At 39.1% G+C, this 22,416-nt stretch overlaps 1 protein-coding gene across 3 annotated transcripts in view; it reads left to right on the top strand.

Annotated features, from left to right (window-relative positions):
• The window catches only part of CDH12 (cadherin 12), a 535,924-nt gene that overhangs the window by 495,227 nt on the left and 18,281 nt on the right, over nucleotides 1-22,416 (top strand). For all 3 annotated transcript variants that reach the window (XM_063400437.1, XM_063400419.1, XM_063400429.1), the window contains one exon: nucleotides 1,432-1,685. In XM_063400437.1, coding sequence (XP_063256507.1) covers nucleotides 1,432-1,685 — 254 coding nt within the window. The remainder of the gene's footprint in view (nucleotides 1-1,431; nucleotides 1,686-22,416) is intronic.

Below are 22,416 nucleotides of genomic sequence, written 5' to 3'. Positions count from 1 at the left end.
ACTGTTTTTTCTGGTAATTTTCTTTATAGAAGGATGGTTGTGTTTGGTAGTGAATTATTTTCAAGTCTGATTATTTCTATGGTGTTGATATTTACCTGGCTAATTTTAAGTCCCCAGCTCAGAAAAAAGACTGAACATCTAATCTACTAAAATGATGAACTCTTTCATAAGGATTTATAATTATGGTAGCTGTTCAGGTAATGCAAGTCAAGGTAACTCAGTTGATTTTAATGGAGCTATTTCAATTTACACTAGTCAGTCATCTTGCCAATTATGTCATGTTGTGATAAGGACAGAACACTGAAGAATTTAAATCTATCCTGGCTGTGACAACTGACTGAAAACACTGCGGAAAAAATAACAGACATTGAAATATTCTTGTTCATACACATGTAAACCTGCTCCTTTTTCCAGATAGCATATTCCTTCCCGTTAGCAAATTTCCAGCTTAACAGTTATCGATAGGAACCACTAGGTGCCAGTGTTACCCAGACATCAGGAAAAGGCTTTGTTAGAAACGTTAAAAACAGCATGAAAGCCAATGCAGATAAAAACCTTTAAATGAAAATAAAGCTTCTGCATCTTTTCAATTAAATAAGACTGCATTAAAGGTTTTGAGATAACTGTTTTTTCTAGGAGTAAAGGCACTAAATTGATATGCATTGACAGAAACCCATGTCAAAACAACCGGATTGCAGGATACATTCAGTCAAAACCCCACATAAGTACACAAAAGCTGCTGTGTCATCTTCAAGACCTTATGAATTACACCTAGGATCATAAAACAGAGCCAAAGTCTGCATTTTCAAAGTACATACAGCTCAAACATATGGCATGAATAGCAGTTCACTGCTAAGATTGACATTTTACAGGAAAAGCTTGTTCCAGATCAAGTTAGAATTCACATTCCAAGTCATACCTGAAGTTTAGTTTGACTCATTGGTATATATCAGAGTTTTCATTTGGGCTCGTCTTCATCACTGTCATGGTCTTCTGAAAGCTTTTACTGCTAAAAAAAAAAAGGGAAATCTTCTATTTAAGAACTGGATCAGCTAGAGACAGCTGATTGCCAGTGCATGGGAGTTGCAAATGCAAATCTCTGACTAACCTGCACTCAGCTCATTTGCAAGAAATGAATCTCACTCATTTAACTTCAGACATCTACAGTGTAACTGTTTACACCCATGCCAGTCATCCTGATTTTTTTGATGTAGAGGAGCAGTAATTTCCTGACTATGATTCATCTGGCCCATTTCAAAACCCACCTTAGCATAAGATGAACTGCAAAACAAACTTAAATGATTGATTAGCTCAGGAGATGAGTTTTACACTAAAGGTATCTTAAGTTATGTCAGATTAATCCAACCAAAGTGATTTTGCAATATCTAATTTTTGGTCAAATCTAATGTTTTCCTTTTGTTCTTTCTACAGCCATTAGACTTTGAAACGAAGAAGGCTTACACCTTCAAGGTGGAGGCCTCCAACCTCCATCTTGACCATCGATTTCACTCAGTGGGTCCATTCAAAGATACTGCCACCGTGAAGATAAATGTGTTGGACATGGATGAACCTCCAGTCTTCAGCAAGCCCATGTACACGATGGAAGTCTATGAGGACACACCTGTGGGGACCATTATAGGTGCAGTGACAGCACAGGACCTTGATGCTGGCAGCAGCTCAGTTAGGTAAGAGAGCTTTTCTTCCTTCAATAACTCTCTGACAATCCAAAGTGCTGCTGACAGTTGGATGCACTGGCAAAGAACTCAGTATGAAGATGTAAAATACACCAAGTCTGCCACTGTAACAGATAACTGATGCTCTGCAGAAATATTGGAAGTTCAGGCTTGTTTGGGTGAATTATCTGGAAATTAAGCGCTCACAGCTTCTTATCATACTGATCATGTAAGTCACCACACACCGACATGACTTCAGAGATGGTGTGTTAAGACTAAGGAATAGCATGGTGTCTGGGTGTCACAGCCCACTGGTAGAGCACGTGATATTTGCTATCAGTTCTCCGCCAGGCTGAACAAAGACACATGCCAAGGAACTCTCAGTCTTTTACTGTACAATCACCATAACAATCACTACAAGGTTAGAGTTAACAAGCTAACAAGCCCTTAAATTCTTACAATGTACTTCCACAAGAGTGGTAGCCCTTAATTTTGTAAAGTACACTTCAATAGGTTCTAAACTTCCACAGCAAGATCCTCAAAGCATGCTGGCAAAGCAGCCACAACACATCTCCAGAGAGAGTGAGGGGCCAATCCATGACTTTTACAGTTAACCTGGTGCACACCTCTTCCCTAAAGTAGATTTTTCACACTATTCTGTTAGCACATGCACAGCCACTTCTCCAGGAAATGAGTTGGCAGGTGGAAGCTGAGAATGAGTCTAAAGGTAAAGCAGGAAGTTGGCTGAGAAGAGCCCAGCCCCACCTCTGTAGGATCCTCTCCTCTGATCACACCTTTCCCATAGCAATGCTCAGAAAGTTTGAGACAAAATGTGCTTAGGTCTGGTCTTCTACTCTGGGTCTTTGACAAAAATGTCTCCAAAGTACAGTAGTGAGAAAGAAGGTTTTACATGCTGCTACAGTTTGAGTTGGACCTCAGTGGGTGACAGAATTGCCCCTTTCACAAGAACCACTTACTCCCTACATCTGGCAAAGAACAAATGCTCTGATAAATAATCATCACATGTGTCTTGGCTGAGGCTGTGGGGACATGATTGTTGATTGACATGGCTGCGTTAAGCACAAGAAAATTCCTGCCAGGCAAGCCTCTTGTTTATTGCTATGGCTTATTTTCATGAAGTAAAAAGGAAGAGGGGATCTGGTATACCAATGTAATACCTTGATTTTGACAACCTATTTACAGCCACATTAGAAAGATCAAAGTGAATCAGAGTCGTACAGATAAGGAAGCTCCTTAAAGCTTGGACATGGTCTAAGATATAGGCAGTCGTTAACACATACTTCCAGTACTGTTTTGTGCTGAGCCTACTTGGCCTCAGGAAAGATTTTATCCCCAATTTTGGTAAGAAATATTGAAGACATAATGCATGTCATCAATCTTTAAATATTAGTGTTTATCAAATGGGACTGTGACAGAACAGGAAAATGCCACTACTGTCTACCAAGTGCCTGCACATTCATGCATATTTGATTATAAATTGAATTTGGAACTTTTAAATCCATGTTTATTAATTATGTGTATTTTGGCTCAGTGCTTATATTCTCAAAATATACAACAAACATGCTACTTGTAATCATATGCAAAAAATTAACATACAACAGTCAGTGTTTAGCTCCTGCTTTGTTAATTCACTGTTAATTTTTGCCTAAAACTATTATTACTGCTGTTTGTTTCACTTTTTTTTAATAGAATCTTCATTTTTTTAAATATAGAATTTTTTTTGTTCATGAGTCTGTGACACATTCCTTCACTGACAAAGGATCAAAACCTTCACTAACAAAGACTGAAGTCTGAACCTTTTTCCCTGGAGTAGTCTATGAAAATAGCCGCAGTGAAGTCAATATTCTGTTGAAAACCATATTCTCTTGCAACCAGATAGAAAGCCTTTAATCACATTGTTGAGCAGTTTTTCATATGACAGTGGAATTATTTGGATGCGTAAACAGTTCAGTGAGAGTTTTTTGTTCAACAAATGCTCCTAGGAGACTCAAGTGCTTTTCTGTATTTGCAACTATACAAGAAAAATAATTGTCTCTTGATGGTTTATCCACATACTGTGTTCACTGGAATATTGAATCCTAAGCCATTTTATAATGTCCACGTCTATGTTATTTAACCCTGAAATCACTGCTTGAGTGTCCAAATGCCCATCTACAGTTAATACCTCTACATTTTAGTATCACTGCTGTTCTCGCTGACCCCTTACACCAACAAATTGCCTAAGTCCTCCCAGGGTCACATTTATGAGTTGATTTGGCTGATTCATGCCCACAGAAAAACATGAATTATGTCCCAGAATGTTCTTCAGTGGCATGACTTTGGGCAGGTGTACATCTACATAACTTACTTTCAGAGTTATATTTTCTACCTGTGCAGAGGCATCTTGTCCCAGTGCAGCAGCCTGATGGGTTTGCCCCTGTGTTGCCAGCTAGTCTTCTTCCACAGCTGCAGCCATCACCACAGACAACAGTGTGGAGCTAGAATACAGGCCACGTTTCTTATTCAGCCATCTCTAGGGCTAGTTGGATGGCTTTCACTTCTGCAAATAGACTTGACTCTTCTTCTCCTTCAGCAGTCATTGTGTAGGACTTCACACAGCAGCTTTCCACCTCCAGTTGTTTCCCAACACACAGAAAGACCCACCAGGAAACAGAGCATGGTCTCTTTTGTTTTGGGACAACTTGTACGTGATGGTGCTTCTTAGGCACTTTGAGCAACCTTCTTCCATATGGCCATTGGCAAAGGGCATCCTCTGGACCTTTAGGGACTGTCTTGGGGTGATTTTATGATGATATTTTATTTTTTAATCATCTGCTTATGCCCAGAAACACCTGCTTGCTTTCTTTCTTTTTTTTTTTTTCTTTTTTTTTTTCTTTTTTTTTTTTTTTTTTTTCTTGAACCATTTCAGCTTTCTTTTTTTTTATTCTTTTGATTTTTTTTTTATTTTTTTGGCCCATCTGGGGAGCTGGTCGGGGAGCCGCCCCAAACTCCAGACCTCCAAAAAACCGAATCAACATGAGAAAAGACAATAAAACCCACCAGCTTCTCCTGCTGCAAGGAAGAGACTAACATCAGAAAGATTCCCATCTATTATGTCCAAGCAGCTATGCTAACTTTGGTTCCTCCCTTTTCCTGAGACAAAAGGCAGCCTCCATCTTTGCCTCATAGCTATGCTGTCTGGTGGGGGGTTGGAGTTAAGGTTTTGAAATTTCAATATCTAGCATTTATTCAATCCTTTTCTGTGCCTCGTGGACACCCTTTTGGGTTTTTTTCTTTGTTAATAAACAGTTTGGTTGTTTTTTTCTTTTCACTTTCACCCACTAGGATTCATTTCTCTCATTGGCAAACAGGATTACCAAATCCCTTCTCTTTAAAGGAAATTCTCACTAATTTGTCCCTAAACCTAGATGGGGATATTACCAGTTTTTACTTTACTATAGACCACTTCCAGGACTTCTAATTCTCTCAAGTAATGGATACCTTCATCTGCAGTGAATCACTTTCCTAGGCAATTCACAAGATCTTCCTTAAATGGATATCGTGACCTCAATGCTTTAGAGAGGCCATCTCCAGAGACAGCAAATTGCTCTTTCTTTTCCAATTCCCCTTTCAATTTCCCCATCTCTAGCAAGGGATTTTAGCTGTTGTGGCTTCATGACCTTGTTGACTGTCAGCCCTGTTATCCCAGCATCACCTGGCTGGCAACTGTAGTCATTCCGCAAGCCTCAGGGTTCTGATGAGGTCAAGGAATGGTTCCTTCAGGTTCCTGTTGGATTTGTCTCACTCCTTCAAATTTCTTTGTTGAAGGACCAGCTTTTTCATCTGACCTCCCCTCCTGATTGTCTTCCTTCTCCTCCTCCTCCTTCTTCCTCTTCCTCCTTTTCTTATCAATGATGTGGACCTGTAGCTTGCCTTATCCATTATTTTGTTTTCACTAGTGGTGCAAGTAGTTGCTGTGTTTTCAGTCCCTGTCTCAGCCATAGTGTCTTCAAATGCAATTTGGGTTCCTGCCTCAACTACAGTCCTCTGTGAGGACTGAAGAGAGGCTCAGCAGACACAGGTGGGGCCCCGACCCAGGGCACAAAGCTGCTGGCTTTCAGCGGGGTGGGCAAGGCACCCTTCCATCACTGATGGGTCACTCTGCTAGGGTTGGTCGCGTGTTCAGGTGTAAAGTCACAGGTAACTGCAGGTAGTAACCACCCTAGGAGCTTGTCCAAATCCTTCCACACACACTGCCACCCAGGAACTGGATGCCTCAGGGCACATTTCAGTATCTCCATACTTAAAGTTTGCTTTCTCTTACACCAGGACGACACCAGATTCCACAAATCCCATAGTGTTCCAATAGTATTTGTTAATACTATTAACAGTATTAAGCAGCTTAAATAAGGATGAGCAATGACCATGGGAGCCTGCATTGTAAACCCATTCACATCAATCTTGGGCAGGGAGAGGGAGATCTGTTTCCTCATCATCCACAGAAGATAGTTCCTCCCACGTAACAAGGCTGCCACGTCAGGGCAAAGCACAAAGCCATTGTTTGTGTTAACATGTTCCCAGCAAACTCAGCAAAATAAAGAGATAAGCAGTGCAAACTTTGTAGGACAAACCTCATGTCCCACAAAGGAGCTTGCTACTTGATAACTGCTATTTCTATAGCATGCTATATAGATAGATAGATGGATAGACAGACAGATAGAGAGAGAGCCAGAGAGAGAGAGAACTGCGCTTTTCTCCCTTCCTGGGCACTAAAAAGGATGGTGGTGGGTTGACCTTGGAGAGATGCTAAGTCACTCTTTCACTCCCCTTCCCAGCTGGATGAGGAGAGAAAACAAGATAGAAAACAACTCAAAAAGGCAGTTTACTAAAGCAAAAATGAAACTCTGTGCATGCATAAGCGAAGAGGAAAAAAAAAAGGTTTATTTTCTACTTCCTATGAGCAAGGGATGTTCAGCCACTTCCCAGGAAGCAAGGCTTCAACACACATGATGGTTTCTCTGGAAGGCAAACTCTGTAAATGAAAAATGCCCCCCTCCTTCCTCCTCCTTTCCTTAGCTTTTATATCTGGTCTGATGTTATATGATATGATGTATCCCTTTTGTTAATTTAATTGGCATAGTTGCCAATTAAATCCATAGTTCCCAGGATCTTGGGAAATGCTGGAGACACAGAACTGATGCTGTACTGAGCTGTTCAATGGTAGCCAAATCATTTGTGTGTTATTAACACCTTTCTAGATACCAATGCAGAGCACAGCACTGTGAAGTCTGCTATTGGAAAATGAACTTCATCTCAGCCAGACTCAATACAGCAATGCATAATCATTCACAATATTCCATTAGTTTTATATCCTCTAAATGAAAAAATGAAACAAAAATCCAAACCAAAAAAACAAGACCATAAGTTAGAAAAGTGTAAATTAGTTTGAAGGTGTTGAGTGTGTTTGCAAATTCTTATTGTATTGTAACCAATCATGGTCTGTTAGCTGTTTAAAATCTAGATGATCTCATAGAGCTAAAGAATGACTTCATCAATTTCATCATATTGCAAAGGAATCCAAGCAACTTTTGAGTAAATATACCCTCTAAACAAATGGGGAAAAGCAAATCATACTCTTTGAAGATACATCCCATACAAATTACTGGATAGTACTGGTAGTACTAAAACTACTGGTTGTAGTTTGTCTAGAAATTCATTCTTTTTCTGTGGAATGTTTTCCTGGAATTTTTTTGGCCATTAAGAAGTCTGTAACAGAAAAAAAAATAGTTAACAGTCTGCCAAACAATAAAGACTGTGAGAAAATCTGCACTGTATGCAACAGAAGGCAAAACTCCAGAGAGCAAGGCAAACTACAACAGTTCACATGAAAAGGAACAGTATGTGTTCCAGCAACTAAATCCATGTTATCAGACAAAATTTTATGTCTGTTATGTTAGGCACATCAGGAAGGGGGAGATAACGACTAAGGATGAAAACTGGATTCAGCTGTTAAAGAAAAATATTTTGCTGGAAGACATTGAAAATGGCGGGGGTTATATTATTTTTCTCTTTCCTTCTGTTATTGGTGTCAATTTTTTAGACAAGTCAGAAGCCTTAAAAGATTTATTTTGTAGGAAGGTATTTGCTAGAGATGTTGGAGTGAAAGGGCACAGAACATACATTCAGTAATGAACAGGAAATTAAGCACAAGGAGAAAAAGAGCCGCAGGTATTCAACACCTGCAAGGGTGACTGGCTTTGCAGCTGTTTTGGAACATTACCCCAGTGCACCTAATTTTTAAACTGTGTTAAATCTGGAGTTTATGTGTCTCAGGTGATCTGTTTTGTCTATTCCCATTTTATCCATAATTCTTCAAGAAATGCTCAGCATATATATTAAGGTGAAGTCCTATGTACTTTTTGGCCATTAAAAGTCCCAAAGCACTTGCAAAAACAGCTCTGATCTCATTTTCTTCTCAGACTGTTCTAGTTTACTACTGTTTGAAGATGACTGGGAGAAAACAAAAAAAAAAACCCCAAAAACCCCAAAACTGCTGTTCCTGTAGTGTGTTACAATGTCTGTAATTTGTAACTAAGCAAGTTTTGGTAAAGATCCTTGTGGTTCTGGATGAGATGTTTTAGGACTTCCTAAAAATTACTGGTTTATGTGTCCGTACAGTAGGAATGTTATAGACAAAGCTGTCTAAGTAACAATAAAGCAGAAATGGAGGACAAGCCTGAACTATGTGTAGTACCTACTAGTGAGCTCCATCTAACTGTGTGAGAAGTTCAACAATTTTGCATCTGAAATTGTCAGATTTCTCATGGAGATGATCTTCTGGCATAAAGTATAATAGGATTATTGTCCCTGATGTGAATTCCAGATGACTCTAATCAACAGTGAGTTTCATATTCTGTGCCAAAACCCTGTCCTTCAGGTCTTCTCTGCTTGACTCTTTCTTCCTGAATCCTAGAACACTGTATCTTAATGTACAAGCACCAACAAGATGGATTAAATTATGTAAGAGTTTGAGTTTTCAGTCCCATAATTCTTCCAACCTTTTGTGCCTACATTTTTTGAATTTACTTATTCTTCAAAAAGAAAAGTCCCACCCTGTGACATTAGCATGTATCTTACAGTTGCATACATATATAGAAAATCTGGGACATCTAGTTCCAGCACCTCAAGTGAGTTCATTTATTAACAGATTAAGTGACAGCTATTTTTCTGTGTATGGTATCATGCTGGAGAGAAACAAGTCAGCTTTGTACAGATAGAGATGTTGAGACTCATGAATTTTGGTTTCTTTTCTGCTGCTCTGGTGGTTTTGCACACTTCTTGCTCTTGTGCCTCCTGTCGGTTTCTGTTGCAATTTTAGCTACACTCCATCATTTGCATTTTATGAAACCTGTCACACACCCCTCTTTTAAAAGCTCTATTCCAAGTTCTAATTTATCCAAATCATCTAGTTCAAATTCCTGCAAAACTACTTCTCAGTTTCTGCTGCAGATGACTTGGTATATTTTCTGTCCTCCTACCAGCCTACTGTTTTCTCATATCTCTTATGCTCTGTCTAGTAGTAGTTTCCTATTCCACAGCCTTTCTTTCTCCCGCAGCTAGTTTCTGTATTTTTGGTGCTGAACCATCTCCCGTTAGCTTCCTTGGTGTCCTGCTCTATCCTCTTCTTTTCTTCTGCTGAGGACAGAGACCTTTTTTGATCTCAGTGTCTTGACATACTTGTTTCATTTTGTTCCAGCTACTTTATCTTCTTTTGAAAACTATGGAAATTTGGTTTCCCTCCAACATTTTCTCCGAATCCCAAGGTGTATATTTGGCAGATACATCTTCTTTTTCCTCACCATCCTCTCCTTTCCATTCTCATTTGGCTCAGTTGAGCACCAAGGTACCACATACCCAACAAGGTCCCCACCTACCTACCTTCCAGCAATGCTGGAAATGATATAGGGCAATGAACTCCTGCTTCTGGCTCCCACTTCTCCCCACTTTCTGATTCTTCCTCAATTCTCTGTTTTCTTTCTCCTAAAATTCATCTTCATGACCACAAGCAATCACGTCCTCTACTCCACCACCCTTTTCCTGTAAGCTTTTCTCGTATGGTCCCATGTATTTCTCTGCCATTCTCTAGGTTTGAATGACCTGTCTTCCTCCTCAGCGATAGGGTGGTTTTAAGGAACTGAAGGACAGAAAATGAACTTCTCTTCAAACAGAACGAAGAAAAAATCTTTCTCTTCTGTGTATAAATTTTCCATCAAAAGGAGCTGTTTTCCAGCAGTGTAGTCTCTACTTTACCTTTACCGTGAAACAAGGTGTGAATAACAAATTATTGTGGCAATCCCCTTCATGGTAGTTTCAATTACTACATTTTATTTTACACTTTCAGTGGATTAGATGCATGCAGACAGTTATCACAACTCAGCTGGTAAGTGGCTCAGTTGTATCAGTTCAGGGTCTGTGGTACCTTGATTCAGTAATCGGCTTGGAGCTACTACAAGGATAAACTACAAAAAAGATGTGAATTTGTCTTACCTTTAATCTTAAATCTATATGCCTGAGGCCTGAAGCGATCACACATGATCAGTGGGGAAGGTAAATGTAGTCACTCATTAGCCCTCTGTGATGCTGCAGTGGGTTCACTGGAAACAGATGGAGTCGTGCGTTAAAAATCCTTCTTTGCAATTTTGGAACACACGCAGACTGACATTTTGATCTGTGTGGGTTTTCTTGAGACTGGTAGGAACATGGAGCAAGGTAAGTACTTTCTGGCACAAGTCAGCAAGACTGTGCTAGTGAAAAATCAGACCTTCCCAAATAAAAGACTGGTGGGATTCATTTGACATGTATAAATTTTCCTAGATCAACTCCCGGACGCACTTGAAGTGTGAAATATTGTTTCCTAAGGTCCAGCAAGTAAAAAGCAACTGAAAACAAAGTCTAAAACTGAGAGAGGCCAGTAACCTTTATTTACAGGCAGTAATTCATCAACTCACTGAAGCTTGTGAAAAACAGCTAGTGATCTTCCGTTGGCATATGCAGTCATATTGCGCTATAAAATGTCAGTCAGGAGATTGAACTGAAATAGATGTGTAGACCCAAGAAGTTTATGGACTACAGCTCTCAGTGAATGGCCTGTTTGTGAAGGAAGTGAATGCTGAAAATCAAGAAGTATGCACTCAAATCCAAGGAAAAGAACAACTTGACAAGAAAAGCTTTTAAATTAATTGAGAACAGCTAAGTAGCCAAAGTGAGGGGAAAGGAACAATATGATCATAATAGTTCATAACAGTTTCTGGTTTATTTCACAGCACTTGTACCACCTGGTGATGTGATTTTACAAACCCAGCTCTCATCCTAGAAGCACAAACTGTAATTTTACCTCAAATAATACTCTTCCTGATTTTTCATCAAGAGCTGTTATTCCAAATTTCTTCAGGAATGGATTTCTCAAAGATTCTAGAAAGCAATTGTGAGATTAAAACAGAACTTTAATGGCTACATTCATTACAATATCACCTCAATTGGTGAACCTCTCAGGGCTCGACAGAGAATTATGAGGGCTTAGGACTTAAAACCATGTCTAAGAAAAACCTACGTGCTACAGGGAAGTGTGTTAGTTGGTAATCTGCACTTCGGTACACAAGTCGACCCTGAAGCTATCTCACTTGTACAGAATAATAAATAAGCTTCCCAATTCTTTTCATTTAAGGTCTTTAATCTCTTTCCACAAGGATAACTACCATTGCAACCTAGTCAGATTCCAAGTCCCTTCCTTCTGAATTTATTCTTTAGGTCTGTTTCTAAGCATTGACTATACTTTCCTGTCCTAAAATACTCAACTTTACTATTATGTTTAAATAGTTATTGCATACAGTTTCTTATATTTCATATATTATCTTCTTTTTGTGCTTTGTTTGTTTTTTTCAGTTTAAATAATAAAGTGTAAACAACAGAGGTTTTGAGAGTTCTACACTTTTTGAGATCTGTGTTTTGAAGTTTCAGTCATATTCTGACTGTAGATACAAACAGATCTCAGATATTTCTGCTTTTACTGTGTCCTGATTCTGGGTTCTCAGTCAAAGAAAGACATGAGCATACTGCGGGGAGTCCAGCAAAGGGCCTTGAAGACGATGAAGGAGCTGTCTGTCTTTGTGGAAAGGCTGAGAGGGTTGGGAAGGTTCAGTCCAGGGAAGGGAAGGCTCAAGAGGGTCTTAACAGTTATAAACACACTTAGTGCGCACAGGAGCTCCTGAAGGGAGGGTGCAAAGTGGATGGAGACAGATTCTTCTCAAGAGCCAGAACAAGAGACAGTGGGCACAGACCGAGACACAGGTTTTCTCTAAATAACAGGAACTTCCTGTTCGGGTTGTGTGGTTGTGCTGTGAGGTTGACCAAACACCATCACTGATTGACCAGGAAGGTTGTGGAGTGTCTCACTGTGGAAATATTAAAAAATCAAACATTTGGATTTGGTCCTAGGTGAGTGGCTCTAGGTGTCCCTACTTGAACAGAGGGCTTGGACCAGATGACGTCCTGAGGTCCCTGCCAACCTCCACCCTTCTCTGATTCTGTGACATCCATAAGCTGGATGTCACAAAATCAGAGAATAAGCTGGAACAGATACTGTGGAAAATAAAGCCAGGGAATCATCTATGATGGCTAAAAAGCTGCTAAATTCAATCAGCATTCACTGAAATAGTAAGTATACAGATCTATAACAACAGATTATTTTAGAAAATAAATCTGAAAATAGTGTGAAGGAAACACAGCACAGAAATTCAGCTCAGATAGGAGGAGAGAGGAACCAATTTTAGAAATAAGTGATGGGACCTGATGTTGTTCAGGTCAGACCATCAGCATGCAAACGGGAGCAAGCAGATGCTTATCCAGCAACTTTTGCCTGGTGCCCTCATGAAATTCATAAAACCTTTGAAAAGGTGACTTCATACTTATACTGACCTCTGCAGATTCTGCATTCCTTGATACATCAGAGACTTGGGGAGGAGAAATTAAAGAGGAAAATGCAGCAGCTCTGCAGCATCAGAGCTGTTCTGAATAAACCCTTAATTTAAAAGCACTTCACCAAATCAGCTTCAAGGCAGCATAAAAAAGCCTCCAATTCTTGACTTCACTGTTTCCCCTTGCAGATCCAGCTGACAATCCAAGTCAGTCCCAACTGATGATCTAAGCAAGCAGTAAATCCTTTACTGTGTGCTGCAGTTTTCTCTAGAGTCAGCATGGTTATTTTATTTGCTTTTCCTTTGATTGTCTCAGCATCAGCATTTTAGTTCAGCTTTTTAAATAGATAAAAATATAAGATATTTGTTCAGATTTTGGTTCCAAAAGATGTAGAATAGAGCTAATATTTATATATTTACATGATACAAAAGAAAGCAATCAAAGATTATTTCTATTGGATATATGCCAGTAGGCCAGGTTTCCTTTATAATATTGATGATATTTAATGCCTTAGCACTTTATCAGAAGACAAAGCACTCCAGGCTAGGCATGGGAACAGCAGCCCAGGAAGCACCTCTGTCTTTTCCTTTGCAGTTTATGTCAGATGCACCCAAGTGCAAAATAAAGTTTAGGCTTCTACTGAGGCTGACTCTCTGATGGAGTCATAGCATCTGCTTTCCCCCTCTCAGCTTTCTTCAGGGGTTGAGGTATTCATCCAGGTTTACTTGTTCCATCTTTCTACACTCACTCTGCCCATTAATAGAGATACTCAAACACATACAGACAATCATCCCAGCAAGCTCTTTCCCCTCCTAAAACTAGCAAAGCAAGAGTCCTTCTCTTCCTCACCGAGTGAGGTGTGACCTCTGGTGCCTGGGTACCTTGGTGAATGCGGGTGGTGGGTTCTTCTTGCTATGGCCCAGATGAAAGGGGAAAGAACAGACCATGGGCAGCAGGGCAAAGGGCAAAGGTACACATTTCAGAATCAGGGGGGAATGGTGTTCAGGGTCTATAATGTGTGGTGCTGCTATAGAAAGTGCTCTACTACTTTCCTACCATAGCAGGATTGACTGCTAAGCTGGGAGTGATGGTGTTAAATCCAACATGTCTTCTTACTGCTGCTCACAGTCCAAAAACTGAGACTTAATTAAACTGTAGGACAAAGCTTTCCCCTGCCTGGCTGTCTTGCAGTTCTGCCTGCTCAGTGAAGCAGGAAAAATGATGTTGAGACTGAATAAAAACAATGCATTTTCCAAATGACAACAGCTTTTGATAAGATACTGGGCTGGTAATGAGAAATGCAGAGCAGGCAGTGGAGCTGGCTGGAGGGTCAGATAAGCAAATGAACAAAACCTTTAAAGGCAGAGGGAAGAGAAATCACAGGAAGTTGTAGACAAGCAGAATTGGCAGTTTGAAAGGGCTGATAACTGAACTGCAGCACATTTTAATTCCTATTCTACCTAGCATGTTTTACTAAAACTCTAATGTAAGATTTATAAGGCTTATGAAAAGTTTAACAGCTTCCCTCGCTTGACTCTGACCCATCATTAGTTTGGCTGTTGCAGCCACTGCTTTCCTGTCAATTAATTTGGCATAATGGTTCATCTTCTCCAAAGGAGCAAAGTAAAATTTATTTGCACTGATACTACTCATTCCAGACCAAGCAAGATACTGACTGCTAATATCACTAAACGTTCAACCTCCTGATTAAAACCACAGAAGTAGACAGCCACGTACAGATGGACTGTGAACCCAGTCAAGTAGTATGCCAAAGACTCAAAATGTTTTTATCTTGTGGACATCAAGTATTACATGAAAGACATGAAAATGATAGGCATGGAACAATGACAAAAAGCATTCATACCTTCTCCCAAGGTGTAGCAATTCCTTTGTCCTTCTCAAACATGACCACCTGAGGGGCAACACTCATTGTGGGAAGGCTGAAGTACAGATCACAGGGTAGCAGTCTGAGAAATTCCACTGCTGAACTCCTTTGGAAGAGGACACAGAGACAGCAACTTATTGGACTGCTGTAAAACTAATCCCAGAATTCTCTGGTTTTTGAGGCAAAATATTTTAACTAATACAAAACTATCCTTCTTAAAAGACTAGATAAATTACCTCACTAGGACCTTCAAAAGCACTCAGCCTGGACTATCACAAAAGCCTCAGTGTTTTGTGCATTTGAAAATATCTGCAAAACCATGTAGAAATATGGCTTTTTGTGTGAAATGCTGAAAGAAAAATCATAGTAAAACTGACAGAAATATTTTACGATATCAGTAAACTTGGGGGTGTATTTTTTTAGGTGTGTCAACTGTGATGTGGTATAAAGACAATCCTGCCAGTTCTATAGCATCATCCATACATCTAGGAATCTCTAATTTTTGACTCCTTGGAACAAAACAATGCCTCTAAAAACTTTCAAAATATGCTCCTCTTGTTGGTTGGGTCTTATTATGCAACAGTAAAGTCACTTAGAGCAAGTTAGACCAACTACATTGGCTGCTCATTTCTGGTCGCATTTTATTACGCAAACTTAGCATTACACTTGAGGTAGTTTTTGACATCAGTTCTGCAAGCACAACTGAGCAATTACTCATTTGTGACACTGGTTAGGTCATAAAGCAGCTGAAACCAAACAACATTTTTGCAAACTCTCCCTTTTTATTTGAAAAACAAAATGCATTTGGGAGAACTACAGGATAATGTTGATTCAAAACAGGAGGGGAGGTCAGGATAGGAGATAGTTACTTAACCTGGAACAGTGGCAGAGCCCTTCTGTGTCTGCCTGGACACTTTGGAGAAATGTCATTTTAAGATTTCATGGCAATAGTTAGTAGTGAAGGGCAGTGCCAATTCCTTTTCACACTTCAAATAGAACCGGGTTTTGTCCATTGAGGGTTTTTTGTTTGTTTGTTCGTTTGTTATTGTTTATCCTCCATTTCTAGTATGCCCCTAAAAAAATAAAAACAAAAGTAATGTATTTGAGACTATTACGTATTGTCATGCGTAGGGTTCTTCTGGGATCTGCTTGGTATCTATGAGATTGCTGAAGGGATATGATCTGACAGCAGACCAGTCCAAGTTTCCTTTGTTTTGACCTCTAATGCCCCGGATGTGTTCTGAAGATACTCAGCAAAGGTACAGAAAATTTCTGCTGCCATTAAGGGAGATGGCTTAATAAATTATTTAAAATATATAAACACCAAAAAAATACCTGCAACCTAATAGAACAGCATCTGTTATGTAGAAACAACCTTTGTTTGGTTAATGACAGGCAAATTTTACAACAAAACTTCAAGTGTTATTTTGCTGGTATTAGTGTTAGATTTTCCTAACAGTTCTTGATATGAATAGATCAGATGATGGTTTTATGTGCAGATAGATAAGTTTGATTGCATTTACTTCCTTCAAGCAGGATATCACAATATTAAACCCAGAGTATTAAATCTGGGAGTTCTGCACAAGAGAAGTCCTATCTATTTTCATTATACTAATAAATTTATTTCTTAGCATATTTTATATTAAGAGAGTTTATCCAACAAGTACTTTTATTTTTAAAAATATCTATTATTTCACACACAGAACAGTGTGTGTGCATGCAGCACAATAGCTGTGTTGTACAGTGTAAAGGGCACTTAAAATTATTGTGATTGTATTAGTATGGGACAACCTGAATGATATGCAAAGCCTGCCTGCTGCTATTGAGCAAGTAGTACATGACACTTTATTTCACTCTACTGTGCAGAGGAGAAAAAAAAATTAATATTTCTGCTCCTGTAAAACTGTGTGAAATATTTTAAATTTAATAGAAAACCACAAAAAACAGAGTCGGGGTAATCCTTAAGTCAAAAGGAAGTATGGAAAAGAAACTAAGTTCATATAACACTGATTCAAGTTTTGTAGCCCTGAGAAAGACTGAAAATTCCACAATGCTATTTAGTTGTAAATCCTCAGGAAACTGTATGATTTAGCATAAGAAAATAAAATATTTTGTTAAATTTATTTATACCTTTTTGAACTTAATGACTTCTTTAGGCATATATGGGTTACAATGACAAGCAGAAACCTGTCATTGTTGAGCAACTTGCCAAAGTGGACAAATGCCTGGCAGGCTGTGCTGACGAATTCTTGCAGCTGATGGGTCTCTGTGCCCTTGTGATGCAGCAGCTCACACAGAACATCTGACTCCTCCAGCAACCCTTTATTCCATGGGTGGCTGGGACTCTGAGAGCAGGGTACCTTTGTACCTTTTTTTTTTTTTTTTTTTTTTTTTTTTTTTTTTTTTTTTTTTTTTTTTTTTTTTTCAATAAAAAGAATGGCTCACAATTGGAAAAGTTTATGCTGGAGTATTTGATTCAATATTTTTTCACTTGGGACTCATTTCAAAAAATCTTGATTGCACCTTTAGCAAAATCATGGAAATCACTCCTCTGTGCTAACTGGAATGGAAGATCCTTCCCGGAATCAGCAGAAGAGTTTAGCACTTACCTTTGAGAAGAGCAATAAACTTCTGATTTAGAGTTTCTTATATTTATATATTTATTTCTTATATTCATATATTTAAATATGGTGATAGGATTTGTTTGAGTTTTACATGATTACTCTAATGGATTTAGAGTTGCAGGAAGAAAATTTTAGTGGCAGGATGGGATTTTGGAAGACACATACCTTGTATCCTTCAACACATTGCAGTCTCTAACTTTTTAATTTCTTTCAGGCTTGACTTAAAGTCTGAATTTCTTGTCTCATTGTAGGAGTGATTTTTCTGTTTTCCCACATTTTAGTAATGGCAGTCTTAAAAAGACCCAAAAACCATTGTTATATTTTAAAATATTTGTAACTGTACCTTCTAATGAGCGTGATTGGTATGATAATACTGTTTCCTATTTAACAGATTTTATGATTACAGAGACTATAAGGATTATCATCCCACCTTTCCAGAAATTTCCTTTACTGCATAGTCTCTATTACATTACCAGGCTTGCCATTTTGCTACCAAGAGACAGCACTTCTGTCATTTCTCTGGTGTGCAGCATAATGTACATCACTGACAGAGAATTTGCTTCAAAACATAAAGTTTCCCTTCTGAGTTCTGGCCTTTCTCTGTGTTGAAAAAATCCTACCCTCCCCTTTTTGCTGTTAAAGCTCTTCAGTTATCTGTAGACCATTATCCTGCCTCCCTTTTTTCATCTCTTATCTAAGCTAAGCATATGTTGGTTCTTTTAATCTTGTCTTATAACTTAGACATTCCTAGACACAACACAGTTTTTCTTGTTCTTCTGTAAGCTTCCTCAATTTTTTTTTTTTTTAATATATTGACATAATGCCCAGGACAAAACTGTATTGTAAAGATGTCATATTCTCAATAAACAGCCATATGCAGAGATCTAATAATTTCAAACCACAACACATGATTATTCTACTAATGAAAATTTCTTTGGGCTTTCAGGTAGTCTCATCACATATAAAATCACATTTGTATTCTTCCAGTCCCTCACCCCTTTTGCAATTCCTGCTTTAATGCTTCTTTCATCTATTTAATTATATATGCATTGAAATTACAAAAAAAAATCCTAACTGATCACAACACTCAACTAAATTCTCTTAGCTTTCATTTACATTTGTAATGTTTTTAGGCTACTGCTTATTATTTCTGATATGATGGGTGGTATTTATATATCCCAAGTTGCCATGGCCCTGAATTTCATTTAGTTGCAGTTTAATATTTAAATGAAACTTAAAGTGAATGCAGTTTAAACAATTTAAGGTCATGTACACAAATAGTGACCTATTACGTTACAGAAAATTGTTATTTCATTCCTTACCTTTAATGCAATATTTTTCTTTTAAAAAGCCAGTGTTCTAAGTTGCTAGATACTAAAGTAAGCAATGTGCTTTACATCAGTAAAGTGTGAGTTGAGACAAATTAAAGTGTTTTTATAAAGCTCCTCTTTCACGTGGTTATTTTTCTCTCTCAAATTAAAAAGAAAAAAATCAATAGGAATTTTTGAGTAAATGTTTATTGAGCACAAAAGCACAATGCTCAGAAGCCATTAATATTCAAATGCCTAATTTTGGTTGTGCTGATCTTATCTTGCCACTGCCTTTTTTATCTTGCACCTTATCTATTGTTTGTGCTTTAGTACTCTTTAAGGTCAATCCTTGAGTTTTACCTCTGACATTTGGCCTTAATCCTCCAAGTAAAGCTTTAAAGCAGTCTTCTATTCCTCTAAACCACACTTTTGGATGTCTTACCCGGCTCATTTCCTTGCTTAAATTACATGATCATAACATCAAGAACAAATATTTCCCATGACAGGCAGAAGAAATCTTCCCCTGCACATTTTTAAGACCAAAAAGTGTGTCCTGAATCCTAAGCTTCACAGCCTCCTTAGCATCCTGTCACCTCCCATCCCTTCAGAGCGTGCTGTCACTCAGGTTTCTCCAGCAGCACAGCACAGCTGTCCAGTTCTTTTATTCATGGCATAGCACATAGCAGTCTGAAGCAACTACAGCTGTCTGCTCGGTGGCTCAGAGTTTCTGCTATCCTCACAAGGATGACCTGCTGTCACTCATGTATCAACAGCACTCCATCAAGCACTGCCATCTTCTGTGCTGCAGCAAGAGTCAGCTCAGTCTTCCTGGTTGTCCTCTCTCTGCAAGGAGATGAGCCCTCTCCCATGAGAGTGTTCTCTGAGAGCTCGTGAGGAACACACAGCCTCGCCAGGGTGAATGTTCACAGTTCTTGGAGCTCCTAAGAAGTCAGTGTGGACTCTGGGTGAGCCTTACAGGCCTGAATTTTATAATTTTATAAATTGAATATTCCCATTCTGTTGCTTTTATACTACATGATGTCCAAATGCAGCTATTCTTGAGAAAACTCAGGCAGTGTTAGCAAATATATGTCCTTCCACACACTCCCTGCCTTCAACAAATAACCTGGAATAAACTTCTTTGCTGGAAAGAATATTCAGGGAGACATACAAGTCAAAATTTCTTCCCTGTCAGTGAATATGAATTATATCAATGTCTGGTACTAGGAGCTGCCAGCCAGGCCTGTTCAGGGGCTTCTGAAAAATAATTCTGCTTTGTCCCATATCGACAAGTTTTCACTAACTTTTCAAGGAACGAAATGCCTCTTGGGATTAGTGCAGTTATCCATGGTCTGTCTTGCAGGTACTCTGAGCAGTCAAATAAGCCAACCTCAGTTGCTTCAAACTTCTAGACCATGACTGGAAGATCTAGACAGCTGTCCTAATACCAGTATTTCAACAATGTTCCTCTGTGTATCCCAATCTCACAAGAAATGGCAGGCTTTATGTCCCACATATATGGGTTTGTCTCTGAACAGTTACTGATTTTTCTGGTTGGATGTTGGAGTCCAGGATATTCCTCTGGCCGCCCTGGAGGATTTGGGGTCTGTCCAGGGGGGTCTGGGGTCTGTCCAGGGGGGTCAGTTGGACCCACGGGGATCCCAGGAGGACACTGACTCTGATTCCTGTCCATGGGAGTGAGCACTCGCATGCAGGAAGAGTCACGAATCCTGGGAATTTGGAATAAGTAGTGGATGGTTTGTTGTAGAGTATAAATATAGAAATTAGAATTCTTAGTATATGGGGCTGAAGAGACAAGATGGAGGAATTGGGGAGTGGCCCCTGTCCTCCTTGTTCTTGCTCTCTTCCCCCATTTTGTGCTGAGTTGGGTTTTAGAGATTGGCTTAGAGTGGGACTGACATGTTAGTATAGGTAGTGGGCATTGGCAAAATTTTGTAAATAAAAAATGCGTTTCGGACGGTGGTTGGGTCAAAGATACCGTACTTAAGGTGCGGGGCTTTCTGATCCGCCCAGTCCAGCCGCGTGTCTTGCTTTGCTGGGGACGCCTTGCAAAGCTGGACAAGAACTGAGAGATAATTAAGAATAAACAGCTTGATAACACGAACTGCTGGACTCAACTTGTCTTCTCTGGCTTCGGTGTGAAACACCCAGGGTGAAGAGAAGACCGAAAACCTTATTATCCCTGGGAACAGCAACCCAGGGGAAAACTCCCAGGGAACAGCAACCTTGGGGGAACCCTTATTACCTTGGGGAGCAGGAACCCCAAGGAGAATCCCAGGGAAACGACAACCCTGAGAGTTGGAGACATTTTTCCCATTTCTTTTCTTCTTCAAAGCATTTCTTCTGCATTAAGGACAGAGCTCAGGCTATGCAGGTGGCCTTAGAAAGAGATTAGCTGTTGCTGTCCTATTTACAAAAAAACACACACTGACCATCAGTGTATGAAAGAGTGATTTCTGCCTTTGAAAGGAAACTACATTTTCTTAGTAGAAATGTGGAAATCCTTTCCTGAAAGTGATCTCCCCTTGGGGTGTCCCAAAAAATTTCCATTTCAAGACCAGATAGATAGGATCCCATTCACTTTTTTCTTAAGCTTTATAGACTTACTGATTTACCTGGGAGCAATTCTGTGTCCAGAAGGTCTGCCTGTAAGAGGATTTTCTGCTAGATATGTTTTCATGGGTACTGTACATGAAGAGGCAATGAAAGGAAAAAGAATGGACACTTGTTTGCAGCTTTTCCTGTAAATTTATCTTGTTTTGTTTTAGACAATACATCTCCAATAATTCTGCCTATACCTGTCCCTTCTGTAGTCTAATTGAATATGTAGATTCTTAAAATGAGAGGAGCTGAAACAAGATGCCTAATTTAAGTTTCTGTGCAGCACATGGAGAGAGAAGGAAGGGATGTCTCTAAAGATAATGCCAAAACTAAAATAAGTAAATAAAAATACTATCAGTGCTAACGGTGATGACATAATAGTTTTCACACTGTTAACACAGTGAAGGTGAAGGCAACGAGTTTGGAAGAACTGCTACAGTTCTGCTTTTATCAAATTGTTCAATTTCCATTTCCATGGAAGCCATGAGGAATTTTGCCATAGGTACCAGCAGGAGTACTGCTAGTCTTGCAGTGCTTGCTGTGGACTTTGATCCTGCTGATGCTTATGCTTAGGAATAGGCATACTGGGGCTTTGTATGAAGTGAATCACCTGTGTGAATGCTTCCAGACAGACTATCAGATTCTGATTCTGCAAATATTCACTCTTGAACTTCACTTCAAACACAACAGGGTTCACACTTAATATGTTTTATGTGTTTTCAAAGCCTCCTAGTGAAGGAGGCCACCCCCTACACAGTGCTTTGAATTAAGGCCTGTACTTTTTTCCCTGGCTCATATTGCGATGTGCAGGGTACTCAGGCAAAGTTAATCTTTCTAAGGGGAAATAAAAGCCAAGTTACTTTCTCATGCTTTGAACTCATTTATTTGTGTATTCCTGCATATTTAAGTTTGGAAGAAATCATAATTTATTAAACATGCAAAGCCTGACAGAGTAATTTTGCTGCTCCTGAGAGTATCTTAGGGTAATGATATTTCTAATAAATGGTTTTATATATTTTTCATAATTTTAATGTCAAGCATATTTTGAACAAAGAGATTGAAATTAAAATAGGGGTAGATAATAATATCATATTCTAGAAAATGTGCCTGCTCAACTATGTAAAAGGATACATGCTGCCTTTAGCAAACCATTTCTGAAGCTTTTCAATTAAAGCTGTAAACTGGTAATGATGCCTGTCAATTGACAAAATAACCTATTTCATCTACAGATAGGATTTTTCTTTGTGATTTGGATTGAACAAAATGTCTCCAGACAAACACATCACCTTATTTGTGGCTTTTTTACTCTTCAAGTCTCCCAGAGATAT

This window comes from Prinia subflava, chromosome 1, assembly GCF_021018805.1.
Source record: "Prinia subflava isolate CZ2003 ecotype Zambia chromosome 1, Cam_Psub_1.2, whole genome shotgun sequence".
Lineage (NCBI taxonomy): Eukaryota > Metazoa > Chordata > Aves > Passeriformes > Cisticolidae > Prinia > Prinia subflava.
The sequence above is the reverse complement of the archived record's forward strand: the minus strand, read 5'-3'. Positions and strand labels throughout refer to the sequence as shown.